Source organism: Suricata suricatta, chromosome 15, assembly GCF_006229205.1.
Source record: "Suricata suricatta isolate VVHF042 chromosome 15, meerkat_22Aug2017_6uvM2_HiC, whole genome shotgun sequence".
Taxonomy (NCBI): domain Eukaryota; kingdom Metazoa; phylum Chordata; class Mammalia; order Carnivora; family Herpestidae; genus Suricata; species Suricata suricatta.
The window spans coordinates 55,948,327-55,961,245 of NC_043714.1; the positions used below are offsets into that span (position 1 = coordinate 55,948,327).

General features: G+C 37.3%; 1 protein-coding gene across 8 annotated transcripts in view; it reads right to left on the minus strand.

Moving 5' to 3' along the window:
- The window catches only part of TRPS1 (transcriptional repressor GATA binding 1), a 245,485-nt gene that overhangs the window by 153,584 nt on the left and 78,982 nt on the right, over positions 1-12,919 (minus strand). For all 8 annotated transcript variants that reach the window (XM_029923204.1, XM_029923201.1, XM_029923196.1 and 5 more), the window contains one exon: positions 10,498-11,101. In XM_029923204.1, coding sequence (XP_029779064.1) covers positions 10,498-11,101 — 604 coding nt within the window. The remainder of the gene's footprint in view (positions 1-10,497; positions 11,102-12,919) is intronic.

A 12,919-nucleotide genomic window follows, 5' to 3' on the forward strand; every position in this document is an offset into this window, starting at 1 on the left:
GGGGCACCTGGGTGGCTAAATCGGATAAGTGTCCAGCTTGGCTTTGGCTCAGGTCATGATCTCACGGTTCGTGGGTTCGAGCCCCACGTCAGGCTCTGTGCTGACAGCTAGCTCAGAGCCTGGAGCCTGCTTCTGATTCTGGGTCTCCCTCTCTCTCTGATCCTCCCCTGCTCATGCTGTCTCTGTCTCTCAAAAATAAATGAAATACATTTTTAAAAAAACCAGAACATCTATCTATATCAAATACTATGTGATTTCTCTTTGGATACCAGCAGTACAAAGTCTAAAATATAAGATTTTAGTCTAAAAGTTGCCTCAGGTATCAACTCACATATTTGAAAGTGTAAGGTTTTATAGAAAATTGGTCCTAGAATTTGCAGTTTCAAAGACATGAGTAACTGTATAGTTTAATCTCTATAATTTTCCAAAGGAAACAGTGCACAAGGATTGAATGACTCAGTCAGGGTCACATTGCTACTTAGTCACAAAGTGAGTCTGTAACACAAGCCTCCTTGCCTCCAAAATTCAGTGCTCTTTCCACTACGTCACAAGGGAAGAGTAAAAAAAATACACAAAATCTAATTTTACCAGAAAATAAAATCCAGTCATGCCTGAATCACAGCTAAAGACAGCCTATTAAAGGTGGGGTACACCCACTTCCAAATCCAACCTTAACCTCAACGGCCTAGACATCCTACTAAAGAATAATTAGGATATATTTTGGAGCATTCAGAAATATTTAAATCACATATGAACCTGAGACAAGATCTAAATTTAAGTTTGCTTTTAAAAGCAAATATATTATATATATTATAGTCTAAGATTGTGATAGTCATATTAACGGGATAATTAATCTGTAGACCAAGGATTACTATCTAAACAATCCACATTTTAACAATCTCCAACTTCCTTTAAGTAAGTTATGTAACTCAGGCAAAATAGATGGATTTTCTTGAATTACCAAGTTTCAGCTTATAAATTCTTGACGTTAAGAATGAGGTAAACCAAAGATGAGTACCTCCTAAAATATGGGCAGTATTGCTTCCATTGTGCCAGACTTTGCAAAACAGATAGCCTTCTAAAAAGCTGTAAGTCTGTAAAAGTATTTTCATTTTTTAATGTACTGGGAAAGAAGTTTTAAAGCCCTGTGATGAGACTTTTTTTTTAATAATTTTTTTAAATGTTTTATTTTTTTTTAATACAGAGAGAGACAGAGCATGAGAGGGGGAGGGGCAGAGAGAGAAGGAGACACAGAACCGGAAGCAGGCTCCAGGCTCTGAGCTAGCTGTCAGCACAGAGCCTGACGCGGAGCTCGAACCCACGAACGAGAGATCTGACTGAGCTGAAGCCGGAGGTTTAACCGACTGAGCCACCGAGGCGCCCCAGAGACTTTTTTTTTTTAAACAAGTAATTATTTTTAAGTGAATAGCTCACTCACATGAGGTATTTGTGCATTTTCAAATTCTCATAGATAAGTTTGACTTAAACTGCACATATAAATGACATCATACGTGTTTTCCTGTTATTGATTGGTAAGAATCGCCTGGAACTGTTATCTGTGGCATATAATCAGCACAACCTCAATGCTAATTGAGAAAGTATACTTGTGCTCCTGTCCTTTTAATATTTTATTAAGAAATAATAAAGACATAATACTCTATCTGACATTCTGAAATTCTACAAAGAAAAATACTTTTTAATGGGATTAATATGAATATTTCAGCAATAAATAGAAATGAAGATCATTAAATTCCATATTTTAAAGAAAACATACCAACTTCTTCTCTGCTATATTCCTTTGAAGCCCACACCATTACCCACTAAACAACCAAGGAAGGCAAAATCTGTAAAACTCGGTTGAGAAATTGTGAAGCAGAGCAGAACACTGCCCGGAACAAAATGAAAACAAGGGGAGAGAGAGAGATTTCTTCCCTGAAAAAGGCAGGCCTACCTGAGTCTCCTGTTTTCACTTACAACCCGTGACTCAAGTTTGCTAAAGAAAATGGATTCTGCCTGAAAACAAATTTCCCTACAAAATAAACTATGGTGCATACATAAGCATAGCATACCACAGTCCTGGCTCCTGGTCATTTGTTAAAACCACATATATGATAAGAAATAGCTCTAATTTGCCGCCTTCTTAGATACCTGCATTCATTATTAAATAAGTCAATTCACAATTTAACATTTAATCTAAAGTTTAATATTGCTAGGATGTAGAGGATGAATTCATTTTATATTTTAAAAATGAGACGTTTAGAGGACACTGAACACGATTTGTCATCAGTCGTGGGTTTTCTTATTTAAGTAACTGGAATTATAAGAAACTACCCTAAGGAAATGATGAAACAATAAAATAATACACACGAGCACATTCATCAAACTTTCTTTAAAACTAAAAACTGGAAGTTGCCTAACTGTGTACCAGGAGAGGATCTACTGAGCACATTAGGATATGACTCTTTCAGAGCAACATAGAGGCGGTAAGCCAAATACTGTGGGTTCATGTGTTGTTGGGAAAAGATATTTATGGTATATTGTTAAACAAAAGAAGATTACAATGGAGCGAGACAATGACCCATTAGTTGAATAAAGTATATGTTTGTATGCATATAAAAATAAATTAGAAACCAATATATAAATAAAAAAGTATTTGGGTTCGAACTTATGACGGTTTCCATTTTCTTTAGTGTGCTGTGTGGTAATACAGACACACTTCTTTTTCAAAAAGCATGGATCACTTGTGTAATTCTCAAAAAGTGATTTTTCTGTTTTGTACACAAAACATTTAGTGTCTAATTAGATGGAACAAATTATTCTGAAATTGCAGAAAGTCATCCAAGCGTTTATGAACAGATCATGGAGACGCAAAGGAGGCTGTGCAGGGCTCATAGAGCACGGACTACAGTCAAGCTTCCGGCGTCAGAACCGCATCTCTGCCATGAAAAGTGGTGCAACCTTGGGCAAATTAATGAATCTCTCTGCTTCAGTTTCCTCATCGAAATAAAAGGGCTAACAAGAGCTTCAACCTCAAAAGGGTTTGGTGAGGACGAAAGTTGTTAATACGGTAGTAAAACCAATGAAAAGGCAGTAAACTTTTAATCCTAGAAAATGAAACACTAAATTACGTCACAATCATAAATATCCAACTACATTAATCAAATTCTTTATTTTTTAATACTTCCATGGACACTTGTTATAAAGTAGTTCCCTAGGTTTTCTTCCCCCTCAAGGATTCACATTGGGCAAAAGGAGGTGTCCTCTTACTAGCCACTACATTACCAATTAAACACCTAATTCGAGTCCCTGAGAACAGATTATTTTCTGGAACATTTATCTACCAAGACTTTTTTCACGATTTAGCGTAAGTCTTGAATACCAAAGTGTAAACAAAATGTCACGCTACGGACACATGCAATTCAATAAACCACACGGTCATGGATCTTATCATTTTCCTCAAACAAAATACTGTGCTTGTTAAAAACCTGTTTTAAAAATCTTTGCTGGTATCCAAACTCTCATAAAAGTCTGACTTATAATCACTACTCATCTCTTTTTAAATGATACCAAAATTATAAGGTGTATCTTGCCTTTTAAAAATACATTTCTGGTTAATCATGATGTTACAAATAGGTAAATGTCCAGGGTACAAAATGGTTCATTGCTTTGATAATTAATATGCCCAAATTAAATCTAAATTGAGAAACTATCTTTTAAAAGAAGAATGTTAACATGCAAAATTCTGTGTGAGAGCTATGTGTTCGTTCTGACATAAGTAATGACACCAACCAACCCATTTATCACAGCACAATCATATAAATACAGATGTCCTGTATTTATAAAAACAAAAGGTTCCTTTGCTTTACTCCTAATCACTAAGAACATAAAAACGTATGCCTTAAGATAAAGTATTATGGATTTTTTTCCAAAATAAAGTCATTTTCCTAGTTCTATTTTACGTATAAGTTATAGTTAATTATAAACATCTATAAATGAGAATGTTGGTTCACAGAAATGAAGGAAATAAGTTCTTCAAACCTTCCTAGCAGCAGTATTCTGTTTGTCAAGCTTCCTCGAGTTAACTGGTAGGCCATTCTAGTAAATACTTTGTGTAAATACTTAATGGAAGTTCTCTAAGAAAGTCGAAAAGAGGGTAAAGACTATAACAATGGGAACAATATTTACTTTTTTGTTGGGAGCGAAAAACATTTTCCTGTCATTTTAGGTAATCAACACTTAGTTCAAGCCGTCCATCAGATTGGACTCTGCCAGAAAAATATTAGATTTACATCAAGGCTGTGCAGCTCATGGCTGACACACTTTTGAATCATTCTCCATCTGTTGCTCCTGAAACTTGGGCCACCTTCTGTATGCTCTTCATTTCCAACATCTAAGAAAGAACATTCAACAATGGGTTCCTTTTGAGGCCCTGTTATCTCCTGACTCATGCAGTCTGTGAGAAAAGGAAACCAAGCAAAAGATAGTTATACAGGAAATAATTAACAGACACTGTGCTGAAGGATACCATTTCACAGTGACTACAAACTTACAGCCCAATTCTCTAAAAGATACATCTGCTTCCCCTGCCTTACAAACTTGGGCCAGCAAAACTATGCCAGACTTCACAAAAGCCTACATTACAAAAAAAAGGGAAAAAAAAATGTGCTCCCAAAAATACTTGAACCGATGGAACTGACTTATAAAAAAGAAATTGGAATAGAAAATCCCATTGGTCAAGTCAATAAAATCAGATATATATGTAACAGATTGGTCTTACTTGTGATCAACTTCAAAAACGGTATACCAATATAACAGATGAATAACCTATAAAGAAAAAAAAATCAAGCTACCTAGATTTTATTTAATAAAAGAAAAACGATCATGTTCACTGTTACACTTAATTAAGTCAATGAATGGATTGTATTTTTAAAATAAATCTATATTCCAATTGAATTTAAATAATATCTTTTGTTTTTGTTTTTGTTTTGTTTGAGAGAGAGAGAGAGAGAGAGAGAGAGAGAGTGGAGGAGAGGGGCAGAGAGAGAGAGAGAGAGAGAGAAAGAGAGAGAATACCAAGCAGGCTCCAGCCAGAGCCCAATGGGATCATGACTTGAGCCAAAATCAAGAGCTGGACACTCAACCAAGTAAGCCACCCAGGCACCCCAATCATACCCTTTTCTGACAGGTGGACAGCAGAAATTCATGTACGCAGAGCAGAAGCACAGAGATATACAATGATTATTAATCTCTGGATATAGTAAACTGTTTTCAATATTTTATTCAAGTATCAACAAGTCAAATATCAAAAATTACCTAAAGAGAAAATTTATCAATGTGGCCTAAACACTACTATTTTATAACCAGTGATTATGGACGTACACTTCCCATTTTACCCGGTCTAGTTTATTCTCCTTGTTATTAAACAGATCTGTATGTAAATGTTCAAATGGAGTTACAACAAATCATATACATAATGTTACATCACTGCTACCTACACATAACTGAAAAACTACTTTTATTTTCATTAAACATGAAGGAAAAAGGAGTATCAGGCTTTTCCCTTGAAATCATCTTTAGTTAAAAAAAGTTCCTGCGCTCTTCTGTCACTGGTTGTAAAGGCATTCAACACTGTCGCTTGTTTGAACGTCTGTTTGGCTGCCAATGGACTGTCCCCAAAAGAACATTTTTGCATCTCAATAGACTGTCCGGTATCAACAATCTTTAAACTATAAATTTAACACCACTGAAGCAAGGGGGAAATAGCATCTACTTTGTGCTGTCTTGGTGTCACATTTACAAAACGAACAAATAATCATACTACTTTGCACTTATCTAGAACCCTGCATCTGAGGATCTCAAATGGCTTGACAAACATTAATTAACTAAGCTGCACAGAGCTTCGGTGAGGACGGCAGCCATCAGAATCCCCAGAGTGAGATGGACGGAGATCCTGGGAGGCCCCTTCTTTGACAGTCGGCGCTCAGCTTGGGACTCAACTCCCAGAACTTGAAACGGATCTCCCAGAGCATGGCTCAAGGTCTCTGCCAAAACCAAGTGGCACAAAATGTACATGTGGAAGCAGAAAGACGCTCCTAAATAAATTTACACTGGATCTAAAATCATTTTCTTCAGATGCATGAAGAAAGCAGACTGATAACCAAGGTGTCTAAACCTACAGAAGACGTAGGGCCATTGAAGTGCCTGACTAGGAGATGGGAGTCGTCCACCTGGATGCCGATTTGCCACACACTCTCCCTACAGATTTACTGTCTAAACTCAATTAGATTTCTGCATTTCATGAAACAAAAAAATGCATCTGATATTGTCAAAATCTCTGTGAAATTCAATGGCAGATTTTCTTTTTCCTATTACTATGGTTATCAGTTAAAAGACGTAACTTTCTATGTTATCAAATCCAATCTAAAAAGTCAATTACAAGAATATGATCTGGAATTTCTTATTCAGGAAATCATAGGACTAATACAGTTGCATTTCTATGAGTCTGTCTACAAAATGAATAAATAAAAACCTTTGTGTAAATACACATCATAGACGAAATTGGCCAGAAAAAGGCATACGCCTGTGCTGAGTTCTGAGTCCACTACAGTGTTTGGTTTAGAATGAGAAAGAAACATCAGGTTGAATATTTAAAACCAATTAATTTTTGCTTTAAGCACAGAAATATGCTAACTTCTTCACAGAGCCAAACTTTAAGTTTAAATGAAAACACTGCATTTTCAAAACACTTTCAGGAACCTATTTGTGTTTATAAGATCCTTCTAGAAGTTTTAAGAGTAACAAAGTCTTCACATAAACTTGGACTATTTCTAGCAAAGAGTATAAGACTTTCATGTTTCTTCCTACTCAGAAAAAAAAAAACAATGATTTTACAGGAATATTATGTGTTTAACATACAATAAAAAACTAGTTTCCATAAAGTAATTTAGAAGATAAAGCTTATGTTACTGTGTCCCCTGCCATTCTCAAACCACAATGGTCCACACTGACCATATACACAATTTAAAATGTTTTATAACAATATCAGTTCCATACTGGTAACAGAGAAAAATAAAAGACATTCACTAAATGAAAATATATATAAATGATCTGCTATTGAACACAAAACTAAAAGCCAAACACTTATCTAACTTACATAAAACTAAACAAAAAGAAGAAAAAAGAAATGAAGAAAACTGATAAGAAAATATTTTGAAATTTTAGTTCTCTGTGATTCTTGTATTTCCTTCCTCACTTTGAGTACAGCAACATTTCATAACGAAACCAGTTAAAAACATGTATCAGAAAGACCAATATCCTGAAAGCAACATTTTAACCACGTGCTTTGTGAACAGTCCTAAATGCATTCAGCCTGCTCTTTAAAAATGTTTCCACTATTCACCAGCACAGTGTTGAACTAATTTACTTTTAAGTTTGTTTATTTATTTTGAGAGAGTGCATGGAAGAAGCAGAGAGAGAGAGAGAGAGAGAGAATGAGAATCACCAGCAGGCTCTGCACTGACAGTGTCAAGCAGGGCTTGAAACCACACATCATGAGATCATGACCTAAGCTGAAATCAAGAGTCAGCCACTTAACTGACTGAGCCACCCAGGTGCCCCTGAACTATTTTAAATTAACATTCTCTGCTGCACAAATTTGTCATGCTTACTTGTTATTAAACTGTACAGTCATCAAAGTTGCTAGTCAAGTTTTTACTTTTAATGTTAGAAACTATATGTATAAATGTATTTATAAATATACTTTACTAAGGCTAGACTGTATGCACTATTCAATAAAAAAATCTTAAGACCTATTTTCTGTTTTTCAAATTACTTACTATTTCTAAATAAGCATGCCAAATAGCAAGATAATTTCAAGTTCCATTCTATTTATACGCAAATATGAATACTACATTCTGTATGTATGCATTTACATAGACAACTGTATTTTCATCCCAAACATGTAAACTATATTTACATATTTGTATTGTGTATTTATAAATTTTTACATTTCACTAATAACTAGACCCCTGCAATTACAAAATTGAAGCACACACATTGTTTTTATGACGGTGATCCTCTGCTGCGTTTCTCCTTACTGGTGGCAGACAAATGAATTGAGAAGTGTGGATTTGCTATAATGACTCAACAATCGCAATTTCTACCCACCCCCAAGGTAGGATTCTTGTCAAATTCACAATCAGAATGGGCTCTGCTTCTTAACTCCTTTAGATGTCTTAAAAAGCTAATCAGCTCAGATATGTGTATATTAAAAAGCTGCAATTCACTTAATACACTAAATACTTCACAAATTAAATTAGCCACACTTCCTATTACAAATAGCCCGTAAAACGGGTGATTTTCAAAACAAATATATAAATATTTATATATTTATACAAATATGTAAATAATATATACATATATAAAAATGTATACAGATTTTCAAAACAAATAAATATATAAATATTTATATATTTATATATTTATACAAATATATAAATAATATATACATATATAAAAATGTATACACAGATACATATACATATGTGTATATATGTATATATAAAATGTACTAGATGATTGCCTTTAAAGATCATAAATCCTGCAGTTAGGAATCTGATTATTTGAGAACAGTGTCTCACAAAGATTTTGTACTTCAGCAGCTAATATGGAGGAACTAAAGAGGCAGTTGCGATGATGCAACAGAAACTTGAAGTCAGGGAATTAAGGAAGTGGAGGCATTGAGAAAAACAACTTTTCAAAAAGTATGATCATGCCCAGTCCGCTCAAAAACTACACTACACTCATGCTCCGGGTTTAGACTTAAACACTTAAAAAATTACGGAGTGTTCCAAATTCTTCGTCATACAAATGGTGGCAGAAAAGGTAATATTCCAGAAATAGTCTGAAAGAGTCAACCAATCTGGTATTCAATGAAGATGTCCCAGATGAAAACCATTTTAAAATGGAAAAAAAAAAGGGCTAGGGAGGTCTAGTGATATGGACGCCAGGCACCCATTACAACACACTCTCCAGATGCAATATGAAACTTAAAAACATAAGACATATCATTACTGCCTGATAGCCAGAAAGCAAACGCCACTCGAGCCCAGAAGAGTCCCGGCATACTAAGAAAATGATGAGCATTTACAATTGCAGCTCCGTATGTATTTATGGGAAAGGAGCTTCCTGAATTGAATACCCTCTTAAAGAGCACAGCCACTGTTTCTTTCCTCAACTACTTATAATAATCTTGCTCCTTCCCTACAGGAGGAATCTGATGTTTCTCAGTGTACAAGGGCACGGGCTCTTCTCCCTCCGAGCCCTTCTCCTGGCTCCAGGGTGTGACCACAGCCAGGAAAGGGAATGATTTTTAGAGTTAACGGCGCACCTCTACGGTGCGTTTCTCCACTCCACCAGAGAACCTTGAGAAGCAGACACAGGCTGGTGAATCCGCAGGAGAAGAGAGCACAGTGGTCGAGCTGACACTGGGAAGAGACCTTTTCCTCTGCAGAATCCATCCAGAGAGATCTCAGTGGTCTCTGACCTGCAGGTCAGAGCACTGGGTTGAATGAACTCTATTTCCTGACTGGCTCTTCGGGGAAGGTTATAGCTGGTTTCTGATCCTACCTTCTAGGCACGAACAAGGCTTCAAAGTCATGCAGAAAGCTCTACATTTTCTCAGAGTCAAGGTGAAATGTCGAAGTGCTGGTGCCTTAGGCCAAAAGCAAGCATCACTTACTGAGTGCCCGTGAATTTTCAAAATCTAAAACATTTCTTAACACAGCTACATAGCATGAAGAGGGAGATCAAGGAGGAATCTTATCCTTCTCAGAGGTTTGGTGTTTCTGCACAAGACTCGGTCTTTCTCCCTAAAAAAGCCTGCTCACATAAAACACATGGTTCTCTTCTTTGGATGCTCTTCACACCATCACACTTAGGTCTGTCTCATTTCCCCCCCTCTTTTTGGTAACTAGACAACAACAAGCATTGTCATTCGTACACAATTATACTGATAGTGTTTTTTAAAGCTACATCTCTGTATTAGCATCTCACCATGGGCTTTGCATTTCCAGTGATCTAAATCTCTGCTAATTTCCTTGTTACCCGTATACAGTGTCACGCCACCTTAAAATTTAAAAGTCATTTACTTATTTTAATGTAACAGATGTGCAATCTTCTGGGATTCCGAACCTCCCTTCTCCAAACGCGGCCGCGCTGTTTTGCATAATCACCAGGAATGATTAGCCAACATTCAATCTGAGCTATGAGCAATGACAAACAAATGCCTGCCTGCCCCCATAACAAGTGTGTGCAGAGGACACACACACGCACATCAGCTACTTTCCTCCACTCCGGCCTTGTAGGGATAAATCCCCGGACTGAGACACATCATTTCGTTTCAGCTGGTGAGACTGCATGATTCTAAATCTAGAGAATGTATGTTCTCCTGGTTTCCCTTCAAGACATGTGAATGATTTAAAAATTAAACCTTCCTACCCGTAACAGGGACTGGGATTCATCCTTGGACTTGTTTTCTCCCGATGCAGGATACTGCTGGGTGAGGGTCCCGGGCTTCTCTCCGCCAGCCGGCACCCCCTGCAGGAATCCCTTGGTCTCCACAGCCAGGCCATAAATGGGTCGTGCCAGATGGGCAGCTTCGACACTGGGGCTATCCCTTAGAGTCTTTGTCTGCTCTTGGGTGCCGGACACCGGTGTCAGAAGTCCCAGGCTTGCCTGAGTATATGACGGGCTGCCTCTCAGGATGTCTGCCCCTCTCCAAGTCACGTTTCGAAGGTCATCACTTGAACTCTCGGTCCAAACTTTCTCCTTCAGCCCGTCCTTGTCTTCCACCTTCTCCCTCTTCACCACACTCTCAGAAATGGTCTCTCCCATTTTAGAGTCTGGATTGAGCAGACTGTAGACCTTGAGGTCAATTTTGGGCTCCTCCTTAATGGCGGACACAGCATGCCCGTCCTCTTCGCCGTTGGCTGTAGTGATGTCCTGTTCCTGGCAGTGCACCGTGTTGAAGTGCTCCAGTAGTGACTGAGTATCAGCAGCTGTAAAACTGCACTGACGGCATTTGTAGCAGCTGTGCGCTCTCCTGGAGGAGAAGAGAGTCGTTAGAAATCTAGCATTCTAGAGGGCTTTTAAGAAAAACGGTCTTTAAGCACCTGAATTTTATCTCGTGTAATGTAATAAGCAGAGCAAAATACACCATTCCCAATACCCAGAAATTAGAACGTAGTTCACTGGTATTTTTGTCTTTGGTTTTTTATTTTAATTTAAAAAATTTTTTTTAATGTTTTACTTATTTTTGAGAGAGAGAGTGCAAGCAGGGAAAGGGGAGAGAGAGAGGGAGATAGAGAATCCAAAGCTGACTCCACGTCAACAGCAGTGAGCCTGAAACGAGGCTCAAACTCAGGAACTTGAAGATCATGACCTGAGCTGAAGTTGGACACTCAAGTGACTGAGCCATCCCCGTCTTTGTTTTTTTGGTTTTGTTTTGTTATTTAGCTTATTAACTTATTTTGAGAAAGAGAGAGGTGGGGAGAGTGTCTAGCTCAACACAGGGCTCCATCTCACAAACCATGAGATGTCCAGAACAGAAATCAAAAATTAGCCACTTAGGGAGCCTGGGTGGCCCAACTGATTAAGCATCTGACTTCAGCTCAGGTCACAGGCTCATGTCATTGGCTCAGGTCATGATCTCACAGTTTCTGGGTTCAAGGCCTACATCAGACTCTGTGCTGACAACTCGGAGGCTGGAGCCTGTTTCAGATTCTATGTCTCCCTCTCCCTCAGCCCCGCCTGCCTGTTCTCTCTCTCTCTCTCTCTCTCTCTCAAAAGTAAATAAACATTTAAAAAAAGTTGGACACAACCAACTGAGCCATTCAGGTGCCCCTCACTGGCATTTTTGATTCCACATAAAGAATGTGACATCTCCTTTTGTTACATGAACAATTACAGGCATACACACACATACACACTGATGTACACACTCCAGCTAATTCACACTGAAAACCGGTTGGTTTGTTTTATTACTGAAGGACTTGCTTTGTTCAGTTTACTGTAGTTGAATAATCATCAATTCTATATTATTTAACAGATACTTATATATTTTTATACTGTTTTCATCAATGGACTTTTCACTTTCTATTTATTTAAACTAAACTGACATTTGTTTTCATTATAAATATATATATATATATCTAGTGTTAGGTGCTTTATACAGCTTTTACATGTATTAAAATCTACTTGATTAGAATGTTCTTTCCTTTCATAACATTTAAATCAATTTAGACAATGAAATGTGGTTGACTGAGCTACATAATCTACTATATAAGATGTATTAGAAGCTCAAGACTTTTTAAAACAAATTCTATCTATCAGTAAGGACTTAGGAACATTCAACAAATAGTGTCTGCTCGGTGTCAGGCAGCATGTTCGATGCCGTATGGATATAGTCATTAAAAGAGAATGTGTGAATGGGTGTTTGTGCATGTGTTTTCTTTCTCAAGGGCATAAACCAAAAGGACTTACTGTTGAATTTCATAGCATCCTCTGCTACTAAAGACGGAGCACTGTCATATTAAGACAACTGTTTGATTAACAAAGAAGAACAGAGGCCCTGCACCCCAAGAAGGCATACTGGAAAGGCACACTTTTTTTTTTAAACTATAAAAACTTTGTATGGCTCTCTAAATCCCATGAGAAACACTTGCTACTTCACTGATATAATGTGTTGCCAACTTAAAATAACAAATTGAGTTTTGAGAGCTATTACTTAAAGCCACTGAAAGATATGTACTCATCTACAGACCTATAGATAATCAGCACAAAGTACTTTGCCAGGCACTGGGTACACGCTGGTGTAGAGATGACACATAGTCTTTGTTCACCTGGTATTTGGAGTCTAGCC